The sequence below is a fragment of the Gigantopelta aegis genome, chromosome 4, assembly GCF_016097555.1.
Source record: "Gigantopelta aegis isolate Gae_Host chromosome 4, Gae_host_genome, whole genome shotgun sequence".
NCBI lineage: Eukaryota > Metazoa > Mollusca > Gastropoda > Neomphalida > Peltospiridae > Gigantopelta > Gigantopelta aegis.
The window spans coordinates 104,650,170-104,678,009 of NC_054702.1; the positions used below are offsets into that span (position 1 = coordinate 104,650,170).

Here is a 27,840-nt window from a genome sequence, read left to right on the forward strand (position 1 = left end):
ATAAATATTTGCTGGCCTTTGTATGTAACATACACCTTTTTATTTAGGACATAACACTTGACATTTATGTCTAAAACTACTCTGATTTACAAAATTATATAACTAGATAAATGTTGGTTGGACTTTATATGAAATATTAACCAATACTAACACTTCAAATGTATGTACAAAGTATTGGTTACTCAAAGTTTTGGTTACTCCAACACTAGACAGAAGTACGTATAAGGTGTCTTTCTAGGTAGAACTAATGTTGGTGCTTTAACTCTCATCATCACATCAGTGTGTGGTAAAGAATTTACTTAAGGTAATATTTGGGACGCTATGTGTGTTGCTCACAAAAGCTGTCAGAGTATATACTGTAGAGATACTGAGTTATGTTTTTTTGGACAGACGCAAAAAGTTCATGATTAGTTTTGTATCTTCTATTTAGCTTCTGATCTTTCTGCTTCTGAACGGAACTGTACAAATGTGTAAATGTGTCTTTCATGTATCTTACAGAAACGTTGAGGTTTTTGGGGATTTGTTGAGGTTTTTTGCAAAGTCAGCATGCTTGTAAGTTGAGGTATCTAGTAACCGAAGTTTTCTTGCAGGAGTTATAGTCTCTGAATCGTGGGTGTACATTCAAGGTTACAGCATTTGGTGGAACTGTTGATTATGTAGTTGTTTGGAGATTTATCTACAGTGGTTTTAACTTGAATGAACTTTACTTTCACAAAGTTGTTTTTACAACAAAACTAAAAAGGCCAAACAAATAAACAATTAAAGAATGCATAATATTTGTTCCCTTGTCTGCTGTTTTTTGTCTTGCATTCAACCCACAATACAAGTCGATGAAATGTCTTCTACTAATTTTTTTTTAATCTGTCCAGAACTTAAATGGACTGATTTACATTTTCACTAACAAAATGTGAGCAGTTTGACTATTAAATACTAAAAATATAAAATATTGATTAAAAAAAAAAGGTTAAACTTTATAATTTTATTGTTGAAAGTGCACTTTGAGTTATTTAATAGTTAGTATTTATTTAATTCTTCAGGAGATATTTTGGGTCACATGTTATCGCCACCACTGATTCAACTATTCACCAGCTTGCATATCAGTTGTGAAATAAAACAAAAGCAGCTGAGCCATGCATACCCCTGAAACCTGTAGCATATTCCTGAAACCTCTAGCATATCCCTGAAACCTGTAGCATATTTCTGAAACCTGTAGCATATTCCTGAAACCTCTAGCATATTCCTGAAACCTCTAGCATACCCCTGAAACCTGTAGCATATTCCTGAAACCTCTAGCATTTTCCTGAAACCTGTAGCATACCCCTGAAACCTGTAGCATATTCCTGAAACCTGTAGCATACACCTGAAACCTGTAGCATACCCCTGAAACCTGTAGCATATTCCTTTAACCTGTAGCATATTCCTGAAACCTCTAGCATACCCCTGAAACTTCTAGCATATTCCTGAAACCTCTAGCATATTCCTGAAATCTCTAGCATATCCCTGAAACCTCTAGCATATTCCTGAAACCTCTAGCATACCCCTGAAACCTGTAGCATACCCCTGAAACCTCTAGCATATTCCTGAAACCTCTAGCATATTCCTGAAACCTCTAGCATACCCCTGAAACCTGAAACCTCTAGCATACCCCTGAAACCTCTAGCATACCCCTGAAACCTCTAGCATACCCCTGAAACCTCTAGCATATTCCTGGCTTCATCATCCATTACTTACACATCACATTTACATCAGCTAAGCCCCTGCAGGTATGACTTGACTGAATTTTCTGCCATTCAGTTAAATCGGACTGCCAAGCATTATAGCCTCATGGATTTTCTTTTTTCGTTGGTCAAATTAGTAAAAACCTGACTCAAGTTAGTACCAAACTAATGTAAACAAAGTAATGTTTTATGTCACAGCAGACTCATTTGTTTCAGTGAAAGTTTAATGAAGACTATGGCCACAGAGAACCATTTTTATTTGGCAGTGCACATCGCTCATCATGTTTAATCCATGTTCACACGCCGCTAAAGTTAAACTTTGTTTTGTTTAACAACACCACTAGAGCACATCGGCTGTTGGATGTCAAACATTTGGTTATATTCACATATAGTTTTAGAAAGGAAACCCGCTACATTGATTAGTAGCAACGGATCTTTTATATGCACTATCCGACAGATGGGATAGCACATACCACGATTTTAGATATACCAGTCGTGGTGCACTGGCTGGATTGTAAAATAATCCAATGGGCCCACAAACTGGGATAGATCCCAGACCGCCCACCCATCAAGCAGACACTTTACCACTGGGTTACGTCCCACCCCTTGTTCACACTAAGCAAAAAGTCATCTATATGTATATCTTCAGCTACAATCTCAACTCATCATGTACTAATGTAAAATACAAACACAACTACAGTTTTAATAAACTGATAATCTTACCACACCATATCAAAACATTATTTACTGATGTAAAATACAAACACAATTAATGATAGCAAGTTTTTTTAAGTACTGCATCTGTAAAACAAAAAGGTAAAGATGATTGAAATCTTCAACATAAAATAACAATAAGATTTACCTCAGTTTATAAAAGAGTTGGCATGTAAATAGGTTTATCATAGTCTTTCAAGGAATTAAAATATTGTCACGGTATCATTTTGTCACTAAAATAAAATAAACAGCTAACAGACACTTGTTTTTCATTGGATGTAATGTATATAAATGCTTACATATTAATGATATTTCCAACAAAAAGGTACCCAAACATGTGCTACATTACAAGTCCACATGACATCATTTTAATATGTGTTTCGAATGAAATGAAATGAATGAATGAATGAATGTTAAATGATACCTCAGCATGAAAAATATACATTGGTTATTTGGTGTCAAACTAAGGTAAATGCAAAAATAAATTGTATGAATGATGTCACACTACATTTGTTATCTTTTTTGCAGACACGATAACATAATTATATCTTACCACTGTTTGTTTTAAGGCTGGTTGTTTACTTGACTCTTTGTCTATTTTAGTTGGTCCAGTGGTCGGGACATCTGAAAATCATCCAGTCGGCCAAACCGCGAGGTTATTCTGTTGAGGGTATGACGTGTGTGTGCCGCCCAGTACAGACCAACTCCATACTGGAGATACGGCTTGATGGCAACATGTTCATGAGCAGGCATGACCTGGATATGAAATTCACTTTCTGCGACCCCAGGTATTTAAAAATACTTATCTGCAGTTTAGTTTATTTATTTACTTCACTAACTACTTTCTGTTGTGGTCTGCATTGTGTTTGCCATCTTGTCTGAAGATTTTTTTTTTTTTTTTTTTTTTTATTATTTGCAAATTGTTGTTTCTACCACTAATACTCATAAAAACCGGATTCGTCACGACCAAAATTAAGGTAAGCTGAAGATCACTGTCCTGAAATGGTGCTAGGTGAATAATCAGATGAAGTTTTTAATAAAATGCATTAAAAATATTACTCAGTCCTTGGTTTTTGAAAATTGTAGGCGAGTGGAAAATGACACTCCTCAATATGCTAAGGCCAGTAAAAAATCACTCTCCAAAATAAATAAAATAGGCAGCATAGCTCGGATTGGATTTTGACTGGTATGTCTACAAAACTGTCTATTAAACCAGTATTTCCCGATTTGTTCAACAAAGAGAAATACCAGTTTAACGACTGCATGGAAGCCACTGCCATGTTTTAAATGTTTATTGTTTTAATAAAAGGACCTTCCTATCAGCTAAATGAGCTATGAAAACTGTTGATTTTTGTAAACAGTGGAAATAAATATACACATCTATTTTATGTGTGCCATTTGTTGAGTGTAACATGCGCTGTTTTTCACACTTGTTTGATTGAAATTACGTGCACTGTATGAGCACGATCGCACCCGCGCATCTTAAAAAGCAAGGTCTGTATTACTGCAATGCGAACAGTTTGTCACTTTCCTACAACTTCCAAGGCAAGTGTGGAGTGGAGTGGGAGCGATCACTCACCTTTCCGGGTGAAAACTGGGCTATTAAAGGAATCATGAAAAAAACTAATTGTTGTACAACCTAATTGTTTTTCAACTATGTTTCCTAGTTTCTTTCAACATCAATTTTGTGTGTGTATTTGACGTATTCTTTTAATATATAAAATACCAGTCAACGGTTTAAAACTGTTAATCTGTATTAGTCAAGCTTATTTAATAAGTAGTGCTGCAAAGCCTCAGACATGAATTAGGATTGATTAGCTTTAAACTATGATTATTTTTGTATCAATTTAAAATTTTGTTTATACATAACTGTGTGCAAAGATTAAATTTTCTCACTGAAACATTATGACAGTAACTTGAAACCACTCAGCACAATGTCATCCAGTTTCTTGTGGGATTATTGTTAGTTGTTGCTATCTAATTTGTAAGTGTATAAACTGCATGGTTTTGTCTAGGTAATAACTGACTTATATCATGGGCTTATGTTGTATGTATACTGTAGTATTTATGTGATAAGTGGACCTACCAACCAACTGCGTAAATCTGCGTTACACCACAATGGATTGGTTTCATTGGGAAAATAAATTGAAACTTTTGTCCTAAATTTTGAATGTTATAAATAACTTAGAGGATTGATTCTTTAAGAAATTATCACATACACGTGATGGCTTGGGATGGGAGGACATTTTTTTTAAAGGGTTGGGGTGTTGTTAAACATTCATTTATTCATTCATTCATTTTTTTTTTAAAATTGTAAATGTTTAAAAAACAAACATTGAAAACAATTCCATCAGTAAGGTTGTGACCTACCGATATTTATGCTGTTACAGTGCATGGCTTTGTTTGACACCCAGTTGCTGATGTAATCTTGGTGCTTGGGTGTTAACAACATCGGGCCGCATCTATGAAACTTGTTTTTCTTAAATGCAGGCATTCAAGCATTGAAAATATATGTACATGTAGTGACAGGTGTTTAAGTCAAAACCGGCTTTTATTTTTCTGGCTCATCATCGCCACAGAGAATTCATTCACTTTGTTCTTTAATGTTGTCCCGTCCTCTCTCAACTCGTATGATAATTTCAACCTGCCTTGGTCACTGGGCTTTAGATGTTACTAATTTGCAGTGGCATAGGAAGGTGCCAAAAAGGGGGGGGGGGGGGGGGGGGCACACTTTTATGTTTACACACTTTTACACTATTATAAAGCAACTATAAAGCAAAATATCTGAAAAGGTGGGGGGGGGCACATGCCCATCTTGTGCCTCCCTCCCCCCCCCCATTTTCTACGCCAGTGTTGGGTGCTAAGTGTGGATTTGTTTTTTTCTTTTCTGAGAACAGTGAGGTCATTTTATTGCTGTAATGTTAGTAACAACTTCTGCAGCTCTAGTTGTGAATTTTCAGAAATGCCCTTTCAAGTTATTTTAATTCAATTAAAACTCGATATTTCAGTGGTTAGATGTTTTGAAAAAAAGGCCAATATGTTTATGTTTAATTTTGGCATGATTATTTTGGGTATATGTATTTTGGGCACTATGTTTATCGCCTTGACGTCGGTACAATCTAAAGCCGTGTTGGTGGCCTAGTGGTTAAGCCTTTGCCATTAAGGCTGATAGCTCCTGAGTTCACGTCTCAGTACTGGCTCTACTCAATGTGAATTTTAATGGGTCTGTAACAATGTGTTGCCACTACTAGACCACCATTTTAGGGGAGCTATCACTCTCACTCCCCATCACACCCCTAAAACTAGTTCAAGGAGAGTAACGTTTAGCTCCCCTTAGCATGTGAATTTAAACAAAAATAACCTCTTAAATGGCTCCCCATAAACTTAAGTGTTTGGAGCAATTAATCACTCTCCTCACTGGGGGTTTTCAAAGCAGTGTGTGTTTCACATTGTTTTCTTTGTTTATAATCACTAATAATTATCCATTAATCAGACAGCCCAAATAATAAAGTTTGTGCCCAGGACATTGTACTTGAACCTTATCTGAATATATCACAAACATAAATTAAAAATGATTGAAATTACAGAGTTTAACAAATCCACTGGCCCTCAGTCCCGGCTGGTGATTTTGTGTTCTGAGCTGATGGAAACTGTCCACTGTATTACCTATAATACACAGGGCACTAGCCAAAGCTTCTGTGCGGACTAGTGACTTTCTCAAATATATATCGAACACTGGAAATTATCATTTCTACAAGATCACATGCTTGTTTTGTAAAAGATTTAGAAATCAAACCACCTCTTTCGTGTCATCCATTTTCCATAAAGCGACTGTGAAGTATCGGCACACATACTACATGGGTTTATTTGTTGTGGGATGGCGAAATATCAGATCACCTTTCTCTGTCGGAATTAGTGTCACTGTTATTGCACGTCGTAAAATTATACATCAATACAATTGCCAAGCAGGGCAATGTTTCAGGTTACTGGCTTAGTCTATTGAATGGAAATTTTTATATAAAGCCATGAATGACGGTGAATAGCTTCCTTTAACAGGGATTTTGACTACCAGGCCTGTCATATGTTTGTTGTTATTTTGATACTCAATAGACAGCAGTAGTATGTGTGGCCGGCATACATCTAGCTTGAAAGCATATGAAGAGAAATGGATATATTAATGGTATTATGATAACCTAGTGTTACATTCAGGTTGTTTTGAGATTTTTATATGCCAGTTACGGATTCACTCATAACCCACTTGGTTGATAGGTAAGTTTTTCTTCTAACCTGTCCCACTAATGTTAAACTTTAAAAAAAAGATTGTATTTTTTTCTGTTATCATTTTTGCATGTTGTTTATTACAACTACACTAATGTCTAACCTTCCACAAAGGACTTCCTTTGAAGCCCCACGCCCCTCCTCTCAAATTAATGTAATGTTTGTGAGGACAATACCGGGTATATCCACCATTAAATCATGCTCATTCAGCTAGTAGGGAAGCATGACTTGAAGTTTATAACACATGGTGTATAATGCAAGGGAGATTGATCGAATGTCCTAGTGCTAACCAAAATAATGCATTATGGTAGAACCTACATGCACACATTAAAATGCATATTTTTATTAATACTTTGGTATTGAAATGCTGAGTTGTTTTTGATAAATATATTATAGTTTCATCTATAATTAAAGAGAACATTGTGTATCTAGCCAGGATGCTCAGCATTCTGTCAATTCCACAAAATTCAACTAACTTTCCAGATGAAATAAGTTGTGTTATTTAATTTAACTATTGTTAATCCTGATATACAAAGGAGGTATGCAGTAAATGCAGAACCACACACCAGTTGTTTTCGCATCTTATTTATTGTACTCGTTTATAGTGAGCAAGATTTATACCACTCGACTACTATGCAGTCTTGTGGTATAATGTTCTTGCACACTATAAACACGTGCAATAAATAACATGGAAAAACAACTGGTGTGTGGTTGGTTCTCTTTACTTATAGTACTACCTGTTTGTGTGCTTGTTCTTTGATAAAAAGCTAACAGAATAAACCCAGACTTTTTAAGACCTCATTCCATATCTTTTTCCAGTCTCATCCCTGAGGAATAATTGTGTCATTTTAACACAAACTTTCATGTTGTTGTATTTTTAAAATTTTGTGTCAGAAATAAATATAATTATTTTTAAGACCCTACAAAATGTTCCACTTTTTCCGCCGAGGAATAGTTGTGTCATTTTAGCATACAATTTTATGTTGTATTTTAAAAAGCTTATTTAAATAATCACTGTTTTTATTCTGTTATTGAATATAAATGATGGGGACTTAATATAATTTTAGGGGTGGGATGTAGTTTGATGTGTGGTCGGCTATTTCTCGCTCCAGCCAGTGCACCACTACTGGTATATCAAAGGCCGTGGTATGTCTATTGGATGGTGCATATAAAAGATCACTTGCTACTAATGGAAAAATGTGGGTTTCCTTTATTAAACTATATGTCAAAATTACCAAATGTTTTACATCCAGTAGCTGATGATTAATAATTCAATGTGCTCTAGTGGTGTCATTAAACAAAATAAACTTTTTAAAAATATAATTTTGTTAATAAATACTGTTTGTGCCACTTACCTTTTGAAAATATAAATGATACATTCATGGTACAGAGAATGTTATATATAAATTGTTATCTTGGCCAATAAAGATGATGTTTCTTTTTTCCCTCCTCCTCCATTTATGTTTGTTACATCGTATCATTAAAACAAAACATTTCATACATACACATTACAGCTAACAGCCGAAGAATAGCTGCAGCTGTTTTTGCGATTACCTTGTGTAAAGCAGCAGTTCATGTGAAAGTAGACGTTATTGAGATTATCTGACCTTGTGTTTGTTTTCAGAATCATTACCCTGATTGGTTACGAACCACGTGAAGTGATCGGCAGAACAGCTTACTATTTCCACAATCCCTTGGATGCTCAAAAGATTCAAAGCTGCCATTCCACGTGTGAGTATATATATATACATACTGTGTGCAATGCTTCAGTGTACAGTTAACAGAGAATCTTGGGCATAGCTCATGAGTTAACTTGTGCAGTGTATCAAGGTGTGAAAATATATGGGTTACGATAAGTTCACAACACCTGACTGTCCAGTCACATTTACTCGTCTTATCTATGAAAATGTTTTATGTATGTTTGTTCTTTCTGCAGCTGGTTGTGAATTTTTATGTTGTTTTTTAAACACAGTAATTCTCATTAGCTGTATGAGGTTTTTTGTATATTATGAGTTCTGTGGGGACCTCGAGGTAAGTTTTGTTTCTATGAAGTAAATGTAGATGTGACAGTATTGCTAATTATATTCTTAAGTTCATTCAGTCTGTCATCCAGTGACTAACTAGATTGTCTTTTTTTAATCCCATGTCTATTCGTCAGTCTGTCCATCCATTCCCACATTTATTCATTCATCTGTTTTCTCATTCGTTCATACATTCATTCATTCATTCATTCTTTCATTCATTCATTTCATTCTTTCATTCATCTGGTATATCAAAAGGCTGTGGTATGTGCTACTCTCTGTGTTGGATGGTGCTACTAATGAGAAAATGAAGTGGGTTTCTTCTCTAAGACTGTCAAAATTACCAAATGTTTGACAACCAATAGCGGATGATTAATAAATCAATGTGCTCTAGTGATGTCGTTAAACAAAACAAACTTTATTTTATTCATCATGACTAGTATATCAACGGCTTTGGTATGTGCTGTCCCATCCAAAAAACCCAACCAGTTGCTGTTAATAGATATAGTCTTATTCAACTTACTGTGCTAGCACAACAAATATGCTATTCAACCTGAGTCATACCTACACACTGCAGAATTCTCTCCCTTGCCGGATATGCGCAATGCTATCCTTGCTCGGGCTACCTGTAACTTCATTCTCAATTCTGCAGTCCACCTGTTAACACCTGTTAAGCTTTGGCAAAAAGTTTTTTTTACTTGTAATTTTGTGTTTGTTTTTTTGGTTGAACTTGACATACGGTTGGTAGTTGGGAATTCTGTGTTGAATTTACCATGTCCGACGCGAGTTCGTTGACAGCTAGCGCACGGAAAGTTTGTGCGCGAGATGGTTGTCCATTTCTTTTACGACGTAAAGACACACACGTGTTGTGTCCGGACTGTCGGTCTTGTTCTCAAGACCGTCAGTGTGAGATCTGCGCCACGTGGTCTCCTGACCAGTGGGGTCGGTTCGGTTCGCAGACTCAGGTTTCGGGTACCAGCAAAATCTTGTCGTCTGCTTCGGCAGTAGTCGGCAAGTCGGACTTAGTGGGTAGGTCCCATAAGTCTGTAGACACTTCGAAAAGTGTCCGGAAAGGGGGGAAACACAAGGGTGTTTCTTCTTCGGTCCGTGTTACGAGTACAGTTACAGATACTTCGGGAGCGCCCCCCCCCCCGGGCTCCTATTGTGACCGTGGTACGTGAGCCGTCTTCGTTAGTGACGGCGCCTTCCTCTGTTTGTGTGACTTCGTCGCAGGCGTCGCCATCGTCGTTACGGTTACCTTTACAAACAGAAGGGGGGCAGGGTGGAGTCGTCGCGGCACCGGTTTTGACGACTTCATCGGTTACCGAGCACATGCACTCCGTTGTGCATAGGTCCACTGCTTCGTCCGCAGAGCAGGTGGCCCCGACTTTGCCTTCGATTGCTGACAGTCGCTTCGGCACCTCAGCATTCTCAAGGCCCGAGGAGAGTTCTGCCAGTTTGCTTCGAACTGAGCCAGTTGTTCCGATGCCGGGATCCGTCTCTGATGGCATCCCGACCGATGTTTACCGTTGGGTGGAGGACTCATCCCGTTTGGGTCCTCCGTTTGCATATGTTTACCCCAAGGGTCCGGTGACTTCGGTAGCAACGGACATCTCCTCACAGTTTGCACCGTCTTTGGTCCCTACCTCTTCGACTTTACTCGATAGAGGACGAGGTTCGCGCAGATACCCCTCGGTTGGGGGTACTCTGTGGCCGCAAACTCCGACCGTTCCGCACTTGGCGCAGGAACGACCGTTAGGTTTTCAGGAAACGTTGTTTCGGAGTTTTGTGGAATTTTTGAACGCTTCGCCTCAGTTGGGATCATTGCTTTCGCAGACGGGACCGACGGGTGCGGCTCCCATTCCCCCCCCCCCCCCCCCCTGGTTTTCCGCCAAAACCAGCAGAAACTGCGTCTCGACAGCAGTTTGACGATGCAGTTAGGGATTGTCGTTCGGTTCCTATTGTTTCCGTCTCGGGAGACGCTGCCCCAGGGGCGTCTCGATTAGGGGGAGGAGTCCATATCGATCTTCGGGATCCAGTGGACAGTGACCTGGCTTCAGAGGAAGCGTCGGTTGGACCGGATTCTGTCGCTGACCCAGCTCTCTCTCACTTCGGTTCGGAGGTAGAGGAGGAGTGCGATTATCCGGCGGTTCTGGCTTTTGTCAGGGACCAGGTCCGACAGGTATGCGGGGACGCTATACCTCAGGTTGAGGCCCAGCCTACATTCAAGGGTGTCTCCTTCGGGAACCGTTCTTTGAATTTGGTCACTCCTCGTGAGGAGTCGGGTTTACCACTTGCACAGGAGGCGCACAGTTCACTTTGTGACATTGATGTGTTGATCACTGGCAGTGATCGTATCCTGGGAGTGGGTGTTGATGAGTACCCAACGGCACTGCCTACGGGGAAAATCCTAACGGGAGCGCGCATTTTTCGTGCCGACTCCTATGAGACGTTGGGGGCGGATTTTCTCGAACATCCGGCGGTCGTTCCCGCTAGTGTCCGAGCCGCTTGTTCCCCATCGCCGCATGTGTCATTGCCAATCGCGGATCTGGAATCGTTCGAACGGCTGGCTAAGTCGATGTTCCAGGTTAATAACCATTTAGGTACGTTCCTATTTGGCTTGGATAAGGCTGTCGAGAGCCTTCCCGCGATGGCGAAAGGCTGTTTGGAGGCTGCGTCAAAAGCCTCTAAGCATATCGCTCAGTTATCTGGCCGATTGTTTGCGAACAGTCTTTTGTTACGGCGTGACCATTACCTGGCGGGTTTGAGTACGTCAAACGTTGCGAAGACGTTTTTTCGTACACGTTCGTTACGGGAAAATTTACTTTTCGGTCCCGATTTTAATATTGTCCTAGACAAGGATTTGTCGCGACCAGTCCCGAACACTCGACCCTCAACCTCTGGTAAACGTCGGTCCACGTTTTCGGGGGTTCAAGCCTCCTCCTGTAAAAAAGGCTGCTTTTTTACAGTCGGATCAGATCCCTAGGGTTCCTGACACTAGGAGGCAACCAGGTAACAACCCGTCTTCCGCTAAGCGAGGACGCAAACGTCGTACTGCGTTCCGTTCTCAGTCCACCAAAGGCGTTGCGCCTACGGGTGGTAAGCGGTTGGGGTGAGGGTACGTGAACGATCGGCAGTTGCTTTCGGAGGTACCGTTAGCAACCATACCCGTGGGGGGCAGGCTCCGCCATTTCCTTCGAAATTGGTGCAAGCTGCCTGGTCTCGACCCCTGGGTTCTGTCGGTCGTTCGACACGGTTACAAAATACCCTTTTCTTCGAGCCCCCCTCTTACTTCCACTCCGAGAATGCCGCCGTTACCGTCCGCGGATCGGCGCGTTTTAGTGGAGAGTATGATTGCCGAGTTTCTCGACAAAGGGGCCATCCAGAGAGTCAGTCTGGACACTCCGGGATTTTATTCTCATCTTTTCTTCGCCCGGAAGAAAAATGGGGAATGGAGACCAATCCTAAATTTGAAGCCACTGAACGTCTACGTCGATGTTCCTTCCATGAAAATGGAAACGGTTCATTCGGTCCGGAACCTGCTTCAAATTGGGGAGTGGGCTGTGTCGATCGATCTGAAAGACGCATACCTCCATGTCCCGGTGCACAAGGCGTTTTGGAAGTTTCTGCGCTTCCTGTTCGACGGGAAAGCGTACGAGTTTCGTGTGCTCCCGTTCGGTTTGGCGACGAGTCCCCATGCTTTTACACGTGTGGTAAAAGCGGTGGTAGGTCATGTTCATTTGTTAGGGGTTCGAATGCATACCTATCTGGACGATTGGTTGATCCCAGCTTCGTCGCAACAGGAGTGTCAGACCAATGTCGGGTTGGTTTTGGACACGATCCTCCAATTGGGTTTTATTCCCAATTGGGTGAAATCGGAGTTAACGCCGGCTCAGATTTTCACATATCTCGGAGTGGTCTTCGATCTTGTGGTAGCGTCGGTTCGTCCCACCGATGCGCGTATCCACAATTTCCAAACGTCGGCGCGACGTTTGATGGGGGAGCAAAGTACTACGGTACGATCTCTCCACGTGGTGTTGGGCCACCTCGAATCTCTGGCCTCATTGATCGTGCGGTTCAGACGATTCAAACGACCACTCCAGTGGCATTTGTCCCCACGGTGGGACGGTCACAATTGGGACACGATAGTGCCTCTGGGCCCATGGTTCACTCATCCGATACAGGAGTGCCTGTCGGACAAGTGCATGTCCCTATCGGTTCCGTTGCACCCCCCTGCTCCGGATCTGATCCTGTTCACGGATGCGTCGCTGCACGGGTACGGGGCGCATCTGTTGGATCAACACATTTCAGGGGTATGGAATCTCTCCGAGAGGAAGCTTCATATCAACTGTTTGGAGATGGAGGCAGTGCATCGTGCCTGTCTTCATTTCCGGTGTGTTCTTCGACACCGTCGAATTCTGTTGAGATGCGACAATACGTCGGTAGTGGCATATCTCAATCGTTGGGGTGGAACCAAATCGGAGACTTTGGGTCGCAAAGCTCTTGCGATTTTGGAATTCTGCGACCAACTAGGGACCACTCTGTGGGCGAAACACATTCCTTCATCGGTGAATGTGTTAGCAGATGCCCTCAGTCGACATACCCCTGTTCAGACGGAGTGGATGTTGAACAAAGGGGTGGTCGCAGCGGTTCTTCGGGTGTGGGGCAGTCCACAGGTGGACATGTTTGCCACACGGTTGAACAACCAATTGCCGGTGTTCGTGTCCCCGGTACCGGACACATTGGCGTTGGAGTACGACGCGTTAAGTATGGATTGGACGGGACTGGATTTTTATGCCTTCCCTCCTCCTGTCTTACTCGGCAAGGTGTTGACCAAAGTGGTCCAGGAACCTTGTCACGTGACGTTGATAGCTCCTCTGTGGGTGGCGCAGCCCTGGTTTCCACAGCTCCTGTCACTGTTAGTGGCAGTCCCGTTCCGATTACCAGTGTTGTCCGATCTACTCAGCCAGCGACTGAGTCAGACGGTGTGGCATCCGAAGCCGGAGGTCTTCCGGTTTCACGCGTGGAGGTTATCAGGGCTTCCTTGCGACGCAGAGGTTTTTCGACAAGAATTGCGCATCTCGTCTCTTCAGCAAAGCGCAAATCTACCGAGTCGGTTTATCAGTGTCACTGGCGTATGTGGGTTCGTTGGGCGAACGCACGGGATTTCGATCCCTTATCGCCTACTGTCAACGATTTAGCGGAGTACTTTCTGGCGTTGGTCCAAGAAAGGAAACAAAGTCACGACAGTGAAAAGTCACAGAGCTGCGATTTTCACTACTCTTAAACAGTGTGGATGTCGTGACTTTTCTACCAACTTGGTGTTGCATGATTTACTTAAATCATTACAATCCACGGTTGAACGACCTTCCATTATTCCGAAATGGAATGTCTTTCTGGTGTTACATGCTCTTAAGGGTGCGCCTTATGAGCCGTTGAGGTTTGCTAGTCTTCGTGCCTTGACGTGGAAGACTCTGTTTCTGGTTTCACTGGCAGCTTGTCGTCGGATCAGTGAGATACATGCTTTTTTGCATGACTTGGTTGATTACAATTCGGACGGGTCTGTCACTTTACGTACCGACCCTATCTTTGTTGCTAAAAACCAGTCTCCAGGGGAAGAGTTTCCACCTACTGTCATTCACAGTTTATCTCGTACACTGTCATCTGATAACTCGGATAGACTTCTTTGCCCGGTGAGAGCATTGAAGTATTATTTGCAGCGTACGAAAAACCGGCGGCAGGGTAAAAAGAGATTGTTTATTTCTTATACCATTAGGCCGGGTGATGTCACAAAAAATGCTTTGTCTCGATGGATAGCAGCTACCATCAAGCTAGCATATGAGATGGCGGGTGATCATGTGTTACGGAATTTCTCTGTTAAACCACATGAGATCCGAGCCATTTCTGCTTCCCTGAATTTTCATGACTCTTTAGATATTATAAAGGTCATGAATGCAGGGGTTTGGAAAGGACGGCACACTTTTGACCGTTTCTATTTCCGGGATATGGCGGTTGGTCCTGACGGTACGCGTAGGATCCAGACAGTCATTGCGGCTCAACACGTCGTGTCTGTGCGCAGGGCAACGGAAAGGGGTCGACCTCTTTTCCGTCCAACTGCCATCGTTTCACACTTCGGACATGTTTAACACTCCACTCTTTTCTGAGGGATGGGGTTTTTTGTAGTGTTGTCTACCGTTTCCTCTCCCTGGGGAGATGTTTTTCCTCCTTTTCATGGGGATGAGTTTTTCTTTTGGGAAGCCCCTTTTTATTCCCAAAAGTTTTTTGACTCCTTGTTACCGTATGTCGTGGTTCGTCCTATCTCCATGTCATTACTTCAAAGGAGCTTTTTGGGTACGGGTAAGTCCTCTATTTTCTTACCTCCTCCCATTAATGTTGAATTCACGTGCTCTAACGGTGTCATTGCACGTCCGTTATAGCATATTTGTTGTGCTAGCACAGTAAGTTGAATAAGACTATTAGAAAATTTGTTTCTAATTTTCATTATTATTCATACTTACCTAGTGCTAGCACAACAAACTATACCTCCCACCCACCCCTATGAGGCTTTCCCTCGGTGGGTGGACTTTGAACCGAGAATGAAGTTACAGGTAGCCCGTGCAAGGATAGCATTGCGCATATCCGGCAAGGGAGAGAATTCTGCAGTGTGTAGGTATGACTCAGGTTGAATAGCATATTTGTTGTGCTAGCACTAGGTAAGTATGAATAATAATGAAAATTAGAAACAAATTTTCTAAAATACAGTCGATTTTCTTTTAGACTAATATATATATATATATGTCAGACACTTGTATGAAATGTTTGACATCACATTAGGTACATTTTCCTTACAATTCAAATCCTTTTTATGTATATAAAATTAACCAAATGTATCATTGAAAGAAAGAAATGTTTTATTTAATGACACACTTAACACATTTTATTTAAAGTTATATGGGGTCAGACATGGTTAAGGACCACACAGATATTGAGAGAGGAAACCCGCTTTCGCCACTTCATGGGCTACTCGTTTCGATTAGCAGCAAGGGATCTTTTATATGCACCATCCCACAGACAGGGTAGTATATACCTCGGCCTTGGATATACCAGTCGTGGTGTAGTGGCTGGAACGAGAAATAGCCCAATAAGCCCATCAACGGGGATCGATCCCAGACCGACCACACATCGAGCAAGCGCTATACCACTAGGCTATCTACCTTGTATCACTGAAAGTTGGTCATTGATGCAAACCGATTATAACCGAAAATCAGTAATGAAATTTCAGTTGATTCCCACCACTAGCTCTAATGGTGTGATTATGTAAAATAAATGTTAACTTAATTGTCTGTCTGGACACTGTGCATTAATGTACCAGTTTTTTAAGGTCTGTCAGGCTAGGATTGATCCCCATCGGGCTATTTCTTGTTCCAGCCAGTGCACCATGACTGCTATATGAAAGGCTGTGGTATGTGCTATCCTGTCTCTGGGATGGTGCATATAAAAGATCCCTTGCTACTGTAGTCTCTAAGACTATATGTGATAATGTAAAAATTACCAAATGTTTGACATCCAATAGCTGATGATTAATAAAATGTGCGCCAGTGATTCAAACTTCTTCTCATCATTCACCATCTTACTATATTCTATAAATAAGTTGTATTTTGCTTTGTTTTGCAGTAATTGTCAAAGGAAATTCAGTAAGCAAGTATTATCGTTTCTGTGGAAAGAACGGGGATTGGGTTTGGATGCAGACTCGAGCTACCATTATTTACAACACCAGCAACAAGCCACAATACGTCGTCTGTATGAATTACGTTATCGGGTAAATATGTTTCTATTTCCATTAATTACTACCGTATATCTTCGCCTGTAAGTCGATCTCGGCTATAAGTCGAGTCCCTAATTTCAAGCCCTGAAAACGTATTTTTTTATTGACCCGTTTATAAGTCGACCCATGAAAGACAACTTATAAATATTGAAGTATTTCTTATTTTCAGCACATGAGAAGAATAATGTACAATATTTGAACAAAAGAAAATTATTTTACAAACTTCGGTTTTCACGTTTTGTACATCGCAAACAAGTAACATAGCATCAAAACGAAATATTCCCTTAGTAGATAGTGAAAGCTGTTTGGCTGTTACCGTATGGCACTGTACAGCATGGTTTTGTGCACAGACAACAACTTTATAAACAATGACAACAGATCACTACAATAAAACTGAAAGTATCAGTTAATCACATGTTTTGCGGCCATATTAATACATGTAAGGAGGATAACTCTGTAAAGTACACTGGTTTTTATGTATGTCCCTATTGCTCTAGTGAACTGCAGATATATCAGTCTAAGCTGTTTTAAGGGTCAGCTCAGTAATATTCATGAACTTTTCAATGATAAAGTTAATCACCGACAAAACATTGTTTGAACAACCATTAATGCCAGTGACCAGATTTCAAAATAAACTCGGGCAACAGGTAGTTAGTAATAATTGTTTACATTTTTGCTATTAGTGATGACTGTTATTTTAACTAAGTGGACTGTTCTATTGGCATGCCAGTGAGATCGCACGCCTTTTTGCATAACCAAAACCGTTTTAATGCCAAAAAAAAAAGGTTACAAAAAAATAAATGTGTCAAATTAACATATTTGAGTATAAATACAGGGCATACTTCAACAATAAAACTTGTAAAATAATCCCCAAAACGGTAATATTTTTGGGTGAAATTTTTTTACCCTCTTATAAGTCGACCCCCCAAGTTATAAAATAATTTTTGTGTGAAAAAAAATTCGACTTATAGGCGAAGATATACGGTACATTGAAATCTCTATAAATAGTATTGTCATCCGTATAGCAGGAATAACTGTTAAGGACAATGTTTTGTGACAATGCAGTAATGCAGTTATATAGAGTGCAAGTGAACATTTATAACCATGGATAGTGTGGGGCTAATGATGTATTCATTTGTCTTCCAGTTGAGGCAGGAGGGAACTATATTACAACATTCATGTGTTTTAGTTGGGGAATCAGTGCCTCCCCATCCCTACCTGGCACCACCACCACCACTTCTGATTACTATGCATTATAGAAACTGATAGTTTGTTTCAGGCCATTTGTTAATCATTCCTTTTACACAGGTTACATTGACCAATAGTAGAATTAGATAATAATATCAGTTGATAGAAAAAATGCTTTCATATACAGAATAAAATAAAATAATATGCATTTATTTATATTAACTGTAACTACAAATTACGGCAAGCATGCAAAATGCTTCATTCTTTAGTTTGCCACCCAATAGCTGATGTATTTTTCTTGCTGGGGTGACGTTAAACATTTGTTCATTCCAGCATTTTCTTCAACCACTTCCTATTTCCCAAACAATAAGCCAATGTGGTGCAGCCATTGAAGATAGATTTGATGACATTAGCATAAAACCTCATGATCAGCTGCTACAAATAAATTGTATAAAATAAGGAAATCTTTATTTAGATTATCTAGGTCATGATCAGCATACCTGTAGCTTTTCTCTTTTTTTTCTTCTTTTTTTTTGCTCATTTGTATTGTGCTGTGTACCAGGCTTCAGATTGAGTTAGTGATTTTAAGGAAAATTATCTACATAAGAACGTCTTGGCACCCAGGTTGGTTACTTCACAGCACAGCAAGCAGATTATCTCTTGTAAATATCAGAAATGTAGAAATGTTTTCCCACGCAAACAATAAACCAAGGTTAAATTCTAGTTGTACTGTACTTCAACAGCTAGTCACTAAGTGTGAAGAAGTGATAAAGTAACAATGGCCTTTAAAAGCTTTTAAAGTTTGGTGGTAGTTGAGGTTTTTCATGTGGGTTATTTTATTTTATTTTTTTGCCAGCTGGAAAATAAAGCCTCATTTTAGTTAGGGTTGATTTCCAGTCTGATTGCATTAAGAGTGATGGAACCTGTAGGCTTCTCCAAACTTAAGTTAGCTCTCCTTATCATGTGAGCACTTAACTCTTCTAAGTATTCAATGTATACAGATATTGTAGAGAGCAAACACACACACACACACACACACACAAAAAGTAGATAAATGTATAAGTACAAACCTATACATTATCTTACTGAAATAAACCATATTTGCAAAATACTTTTAAATCATACCATTAGTTTTAGCACCCATTGATTTTCTTGTTGCCAGAATGTTGAGAGTCAATAATATAAGGAATAAAGCATATCTGTAATTACTTTTTTGTAATCGATACCACTTAATTTAAATTTGACGTTCGTACTTCCATGAATCTAAATAATGCCCAACTATTGACAAGTGTTACAGGTGGAAAGGATTTCCAGAGATAACTTGGCACTCATTAAACACATGACTTGTCACAAAAACTAAGCTTTTGTACAGTTACAAGTGATGTGCCATTCATATCATGTTAAGCAATTCCATGTTCATCAGCCGTGAATATCAGAAGTTACCAAGTTTATTTGTTAAAGGGACAGTCGTGAGTTTACAACCATTGTAAAATGTTTCCGACCAATAGAGCATTTTCAATGACGTAACATACAAATTAATACAATTTCTTATTTAGAATATCCGTGTCTGTATTTACAAAGTGTTTGTTGTTGTCCTAATGCTTGTAGTAGCCCAAACCAGATTTTACCTCGCAACAATTTCGTACGTACGTAACGTATGTAATGTAAAAACCGAGTGCTGCAAACATTAGTATACGACCGCAAATGCATTCGATATACAGACACTGGTATTCTAAACAAGAAAATGAATTTAATGTGAAATAGTAGTCACCAACAAGGCTCTGGTATTGTAAACATCTTACAATGGCTGTAAACTGAGGACAGTACCTTTAAGGCTCTGTTATCGTAAACATCTTATAATGGCTGCAAATTGAGGACAGTCCCTTTAAAAGAGTATTTAATATACTATTGATTCTAGTCCTTATTTGAAAAGACATATTTAGAAAGACTTGAAATTGGAGAACTAATTACCACAGGTATTAACAAAGCATATATATTGACAGGTTATCTCATTAGTATTTGCAAAATTCACATACATATATCTTTATTTTCTTCCGTTTGATATCGTACCATCATGATGTAGCACTTTAGCTACAAGTATTACCATTTGGAATTCATTTCTGTATTTTCTTGTGATATGTAATTGGGTTGTTCAATCCATTGGGAACAAGATTACTTGGTAACATATACTATCCCTAATTACATTAAGATTTCTGTTCAAACTACAGTGGTATATGTCCACATAATATTAAGAATGAAAAACCCTGTATGTAGCACCGTTTGGTTGGTATGGGGGGAAGGGAACAAGTCCCTCTTATTTGAGACGAGTGCTTTACCACTAAGCTAAATCCAGACCACACTGTCTCCACACAGACCACTCCCGCTCGCCACCACTCCCGCTCGCCATCACTCCCCTGAGACTAGTTCAAGACGAGTCATTTTTAGCTCCCCTTAGCATGTGATTTTATTTTATTTTTATTTTTTATGTTATTTTTATTTTTAGATACAGTACAACCCCTCTGTAAACCGGACTCCCTCAAGATGTTTTTCACAGTCCCTTTTTAAATAGTACAGAACATAACCAGATATCCCTTAAAACCAGATATTTTACTTGGTCCATTGGGAGTCCCATTTAGAGGGGTTTCATTGGAGTAAATATCAGTGCTCAGTATGGCAACATCTTACAGTGCTCCCCATATTCTAATTTAGGGAGCAGTTAATCACTCCCCTCAATTTTGTATTCTGTAAACGTCACCCCAAACTAGCTCTGAGTGGTAGTGATTGTTACAAGTTAGATTGCAGCCAAAAAAAATTCTGTGTAGATTAATTGTCTTGGATGGATTACCATATGTTTTTCACAGCCACTGCTACGATCAGTTTGGTTACCTAGGATTCATTGTACTTCGTTACATTCAATATAACAGTGATAATGATCATTCACACGAACTACAATGGTGATCGGTTACAGATAGACAGGAAGCCTTCCATATTCAATGGAAGACTTTATCCCTTAATGAGAGTGACTTGTGCAGTGTATGGCCATTTGATTGAAAATACCAACACTGCAATAATAGGTATGTACGGTATATTGTTGTATATAAATGAAATCTTAACTGCTCATAACAAGGCAACATATTGTATAAATATTAAACATTTCTCTTCCAGGAAATAAAATTAATCATGTTTAATATTTGGCTGGGGAAAAACAATTCATATTCATTTTAAAAATCTAAAAAGAGATTTGTTTAAAATTTGTTTATGCTGTTAATGAAAACCCCTGAAAACAATAATGTGTTATATGCTGTAATTGCGTCACTGTAGCTTACTTTTCATGCAACTGGTCTGTGAAGCTGGTATTTATGTTGTCGGAAATAAAGTCACAGACTCATATGTAATAATACATATTTTTGTTGTTGTTTGACACCAAATGGCCGATGTGTATTTTTGTGCTGGGGTGTCGTTAAACTTATATTCATTCATATATTTTTCACCTGAACAGAATATAATAAATACACAGCACACACACACTAGAGTCAATCTAGATTAAAATAACTGGGTAGGTAGTAAAACCAAAAACATTCATAAATAAGGGCACAGTTATAAGATAAACCTGACTCTTTTTTTCCTTGTAGGACAGTTCCCCTTTGCCCTGCCCCCACCAGGTGCAACATTGAACACATTGTATTTTCAACTTATTACTTTCATAAATTAATCATCTATTCATTAAACAAAATTAACTCTAAGCACATGTACAGGTTCATCATTTGTTCGATAACAACCTTGTTATTCATTTAAAAGTTATATTGTTTAACCTTTAAACTGTTCAGATTTATAGACCTGTTAATTTAGAACTGAATACCAGCCTTGGTGCTGTCGTGGTTAAGACTTCGGACATAAGGCTGATGAAAACTGGGTTCGCTACCCGGTACCGACTCCCACACAGAGCTAGTTTTAACGACCCAATGGGTAGGTGTACGACCACTACATTGGCTTTTCTCTCACTAACAACTAACAATTAACCAGATAGCCCAGATAGCTGAGGTGTATGCCCAGGATGGCATTCTTGAACCTTAATAAGCACACAATAAGTTAAAATAAATTAATGAACTGAATGATTCACAAAGTATTGTGTTTTATGAGCTAGCATTTGTTACACAACTAACTGATTATTTAAAGTAAATACATTGTTTTGCAATTCTTATTTAAAGGATCAGGTATTAAATACAAGATTAGATGACTTGATATGCATAGTTTTCTCTTCTGTACAGTCTGACCCACAGTATAATGGAATAAATTGGCATATATGTAAATTAGATTGATTTAGAGTTGGCGACAGTTGGGTCTATAATATTAGAAGGGCTATTTAATCCAGTTCTCAAGTACTCTGTCAGTCCCATACGAACTCATTTCAGACAGTCCACTTTATACTGCATGAACTGATTCTAAAATAGAATGTTGTTAAAAGAAAAGCCTGTTACTTGTAAATAGGCATTAAGACCAGTGCAGTTATTTTTGTGAAAGGACACTAAGACATCTGATGTTTTGATGGTTCGTTTACTTCCTTTTTCAACTTTACAATTGTCTATTCTTTACACTACAGTCATTATAGTAAGAAAATGAATGTGCTCTAGTGGTGTCATTAAACAAAACAAACTTTTATAGTAAGAAACATGTTTGGTTATGTAAATCAGCTTTTTAGATACCGGTATTTATTTGTGTTTGCCGATGCCATATAACCATATAAATACAATGTGTTGAGTGCATCGTTAAACAAACCATTTCCTTCCTTCCTTATTTGTGGTTTAAGAAAATGAATTACTACATCTAGTTGTTATAACTTGTGGGGGGTTTTCAGTGAGAAAGAAGATGGATTGCTACATTAATTCACATCTAGTAGTGTTTCAAGTTGTTAATGAACCTCTAGCTAAGTTTGCACTTGTGTTTTTCAGTGAGGAAGAGGGCCAGAGGTGCCTGATGATGGAACAAGACCAGCCTGGCTTTTCACAGGGAGAGTCGAAGGGCTACCTAGACCTGACCAGTCACTGCAAGTCACTGGAGGAGTTTGAACAAGATGGCGGCTACAGCACCATGTCACCTGCAAACAGTCCCTTGTGTGGCAGCACGAGTTCGGAGTTCTCGCAGACCAACTGCCTGTGCGAGTCAGGTGACGAGTTCATGGTGGACACCGACGTGAAGCTGTCTCCATCATATATCGAGGATAACACACTCAGTCCAGTCGAGCTCCCACTGTCAACATCATTTCAGTCCACGGTGCATGACTCCCTGTCCTCTTCCAGTGGAATCTCATCCGACATGCAGTCAGGCTTGCCAAGCTATCTGCAAGACGAATCATCTCCATTCACCAGCAGCAATAGCCTGAGTCATATGCCCCTGTCACAAAACAGCATGTCCAGTATGGAGACTGGCAGTGTGTTTCAGAACGACAGCGACTTTTCAGATAGCTCGCTGCAGCAAGACAGAATACCCACCGGGTCCAATGATCCTTTCCTTTCAGAGATGAAAGAAGATTCGTTAGTGTCCGGTTCAGAATTTGAATTTATTGATGAATTTTTGAACTGTGTTGGTACAAACAGTGTTCTTAAGCCTGACAGTGGCTTTCAGTCCATGAATGTTTCACCGACCCAGCCAGATAGAACTCCTTTGAAGAACTGTGACAGTGACAAAGAACCATCACTACTTAGGACGCTTTTGAATAAAGGATGTTCCAGCCCTGCCTCATCCAGCAGTTTGGATTCACCAACTATGTGCAGTGCAGCTTTTGTTCAGTCCCCTCCTGCATCCGTTCTGGACTCTCCCTGTGGACCTAGTGGCAATTGCTCAGCTCTGTCCATGAATATGCCCAACTCCTCAGAAATTCAGCTGACGAGACAGCCAGGTACACCCGCCATGTGCAGTGTACAGGTTGGAATGATTAACTCTGTGGACATCCCTCCATCAACATTCTCTGAAACCGATTCTCATATAGCTGATGACATTTTGGATTTTGCCATGCTGTACTGTGACTCCATTGCTGATGAGCAAGCCCGACTTGTGATGCATGATCTTGGGCAGGTTATTGGATCTGAATCTTGGCCCAATGGTGTTGACGAGTTCATTACAACTATGGTAGATGCTCAGAACTTCTCTAATGAGTCTATTGCTACAGTGGCAGCTCTGGAGACTGTCTCCGATACGAGTAAATCTGTTGACAGTGTTACTGTGCGGTCATCACCCATCAGAAACTCGGAAGAAAATGAAGAAATGCTTTGGGCTACGCAGAATTCCGGTAATGGTGTACAAGGTGTCCAGAAGTCTTTTAAAATGGAAAACAATTCTGCTGTCCCAGCTCTTATCACACAGGTTTCCTCACCATCAGTCAAGTTGAATTCATTGCCTGTATCGAGTTCAAGTACCACTCTGAACAAGTTGAGTAAAAATCCTAAAGTCATCTTCAGCACAAAAGGCTCACAGACCAGTTTTGGAACGAAAAGCATTAGTGTTCCTGTTACACACGGCCTCCCACAGAAGGTTGTAGTTGGTCAGAATGTATCACAGAAGAGGGAGATGGTGAATGGGCTGCTGGGAAACGGCACAACGAGCACTGCAGCCTATTCTAGATATACATCACCAAAGCCCTCTACCAGTGGAAGAATTCATCCAGAGAAAGTTCACAGCAGCAGTGTATCATCAATGCCGTTCACATTTCCCAACTCCAAGTCATCTTACCAGAATAGATTACTTGTCAAGGCAAACGCTGCCGGTGTGGGCTCATCTCCTTGTGGCTCCCAGAGATCCAGATCAATGACCGAGCTAGAGAAACATCTCCGTGGATATATGGATGATGAGGTGGATAAGCTTCAGAAAAGACACGATAAAGTGAGTGGGAAAATCTCACGGTTGAACATTTCCGACATGCCTGATGCAAACGATATTCCTTTCCTTCAGATGTTGTTGACTGGAGAACTGTCACAGGACAAATATTACAGAATTGACAGAGAGTTACGTAACAAAGAGAAAAAATCTTTGCACAAACATTTTTCATCCAATACTAGCAGCTAAGGATAGCTTGGTGTAAGTGACGGTGAACTCATATATATAATGTGATAAATGTTATTCTGACAATCCAGTGAATTGTGTGATGTCTTTTATGCAGTGCATTTCATTTGATATGAATGTGTTTTGGTTTGTATTTTTTTTCTTCTTGTACTTAACTGGATGTAAATATTATAAACTTGTTACATATTTAATGTGTACATAATGATATAGATGATGATTATCCAAAACCTTTTCAGATGCTAGTGTGAGAACTACCAGATTTGGGATTAGCAGCATATGAAAAAACAAACGTAACAAACATACATGTACATAGTTATTACTCAGACAGGGTTAGCATGAGAGGTGGATCATGTCATGAAACAGTTCAGAAGAGGATTATGGATTAGTTTCACTAGAAGAGAGTGGAATTTAAACAGAACATTAATTAGGTTTAGCACCAAACTCATTGGCTTCTATTTTTATGAAAAGCCATAATGCATAACGCAATGTTATATCCTAAAGAGTTTGGAATGAGTGGACAAATATTTTTTAAATCGTATTCCAGGCCACGAAAAGTTTTGAAATTTGGTCATTTGTGAATTTCTCAAAGCCTGGAATTTCACCCTCTGTAATAAAAGTTACCAGCTTTTAAAAAAAAAAATGGTTTCAGCTTTAATTTTTTTATTTGTATTTGGTCATTTTGGTTTTATTCACTGTTGGTTCATAGTATAATCTTTTTCCCACCCATTTTTGCCAACATATATCTTTACTTTTAACGTTCAAAATTTCTGTCAGTCTAACTGGATGTACTAGGTGCAGTAAAAAATCCTTAAAATAGCCTGAAATCTGGTCAGTCTGTGGCATTGAATTGTTCTGAACTGTTATATGGTTATGGATGTATAACGGTATAACCGTAATCAAACCTAAAATAAAATCATGTAATAAACTTGCACTTCAACCTAGATGAAAATGAAGAACTGGTAGATGCATTATAGAGCCCATGAATTTGGTGCCACAAAAAAAAAAACCCAACACCACAAGACCAAAAGTGTTTAATAAGAGGTGAGATTTGGTACAAGGAAAGACTTCCACCTTTCATGATAGAATAGTATTTACATATTGCAAGTGATTTTTCAGACTGTTGAATGTGATTAAAATCGTCTACATGTTCTGTACTATATGAAAGAAAAATAGTGTTCATGTATCGTGGTCTCCATTTGTCTCCGTGTTCTTGGTTTGTTTATCTGTGTTCATATACATATTTGTTTTTTGCTTAAGTTTCATGTCCTGTGTTCAGATAGTCTCAGTGGCATTTATCAGCAAATCAGGGACTGCATAATAGTAAAAGCACAAATTCAGAGGTGGTTATTTAATATGAATATACAATATTATGACTTGTAGAATTTTTAGAGTATAGCCAAACTTGTGGCTTCAGTTCACTCAAGAAATATTTCAAGTAATTTCATTTCATTTCTGTTTAACGTCAAGCCAAGCCCCATACAAAACTATGTAACTGTCTCTAAAAGGTATCTAGATAACCTTTGTATGTTTTAACCTGTATATAAAACAATCTGCATATTTGATGACCTAAACTGATTTAATTTTCCAGTACTGTTCTTTTATTTAGTGAAATGAATATACAGCATTTTGTTTTTTCATTTCCTTACTAATCGTACAACTTTCTTCTTCATATTGATCACAAGATACTTGTACACTGAAATTGCCTAGACTATCACTTTTCTATCTATAGAAAAACTAAAGTATCCGGTGGTAGATTTTAATGAAATATATACTAGTATATATTTGATTGTGATTAAGCAGCATATTTGTGTAAATAGTTGCTCTTTTTTACTTGCTGGCTGATATTTACATCTTATGTAGAATATTATGGCATTTCTGTTAAGTCTTTGATGGTGTACTGTTTTATCTTGTTTTTTTAAACATATTTTTGGTTCGTAGTCTAGTATTTGTTCATTTTCTAGTACTTAATTTGTTATTGCAACTTGTTTTTATCATTTCTCTAGTGTTTAATTTGTTGTTGTACATTTTTGTTCAGTGCTTCTTGTGGAGTTTTTTTAAAATTAAAAAACCAGTATTTGATGGTTCCAATATGGCTGTTATTATATACATATAACAGATATCATAATAAAGTGCTAAACATTAAAAAATTCACTTCACCAATAAGTGCTCATTTTGTGAAGTTGTTGAATTTTTATGTTCCCATGTCTTTGTATACAGCAGTTTAGTTATTTTGTATTCTGGGCCTGGGTATATTAATCTTACATATTAATTATACATGTACATGATTATTTAGGTAGTTGAGCCTACAGGGCCATTACAATTATACATAGGTTTTACAATATACATTATGAAACATTTATTGTTAAAAAACAAAACAATGTGAAACAAAATATATTGCTGGTCTCTGGTTTGTGCACATGTCAATTTTGAACCTTTGTGTCAACTTTAAACAATTTATTGTTAACCATGCATGTAGTACCTGTCATAGAGCACCATCTATACCATGCATGTAGTACCTGTCATAGAGCGCCATCTATACCATGCATGTAGTACCTGTCATAGAGGGTCATCTACACCATGCATGTGGTACCTGTCATAGAGGGCCATCTACACCATGCATGTGGTACCTGTCATAGAGGGTCATCTACACCATGCATGTAGTACCTGTCATAGAGGGCCATCTACACCATACATGTAGTACCTGTCATAGAGGGCCATCTACACCATGCATGTGGTACCTGTCATAGAGGGCCATCTACACCATGCATGTGGTACCTGTCATAGAGGGTCATCTATACCATGCATGTGGTACCTGTCATAGAGCGCCATCTATACCATGCATGTAGTACCTGTCATAGAGGGCCATCTACACCATGTAGTACCTGTCATAGAGCGCCATCTATACCATGCATGTAGTACCTGTCATAGAGGGCCATCTACACCATGCATGTAGTACCTGTCATAGAGGGTCATCTATACCATGTAGTACCTGTCATAGAGCGCCATCTATACCATGCATGTAGTACCTGTCATAGAGCGC

General features: G+C 39.3%; 1 protein-coding gene across 4 annotated transcripts in view; it reads left to right on the forward strand.

Annotated features, from left to right (window-relative positions):
* LOC121371656 (hypoxia-inducible factor 1-alpha-like) overlaps positions 1–26,973 on the forward strand; it is a 188,245-nt gene extending 161,272 nt beyond the window's left edge. For all 4 annotated transcript variants that reach the window (XM_041497704.1, XM_041497706.1, XM_041497705.1 and 1 more), the window contains 4 exons: positions 3,036–3,220; positions 8,335–8,441; positions 16,406–16,550; positions 22,694–26,973. In XM_041497704.1, the coding sequence (XP_041353638.1) occupies positions 3,036–3,220; positions 8,335–8,441; positions 16,406–16,550; positions 22,694–24,803 (2,547 nt within the window). In that variant the 3' untranslated portion in view covers positions 24,804–26,973. The remainder of the gene's footprint in view (positions 1–3,035; positions 3,221–8,334; positions 8,442–16,405; positions 16,551–22,693) is intronic.
* The last annotated feature ends 867 nt before the right edge of the window (positions 26,974–27,840 follow it).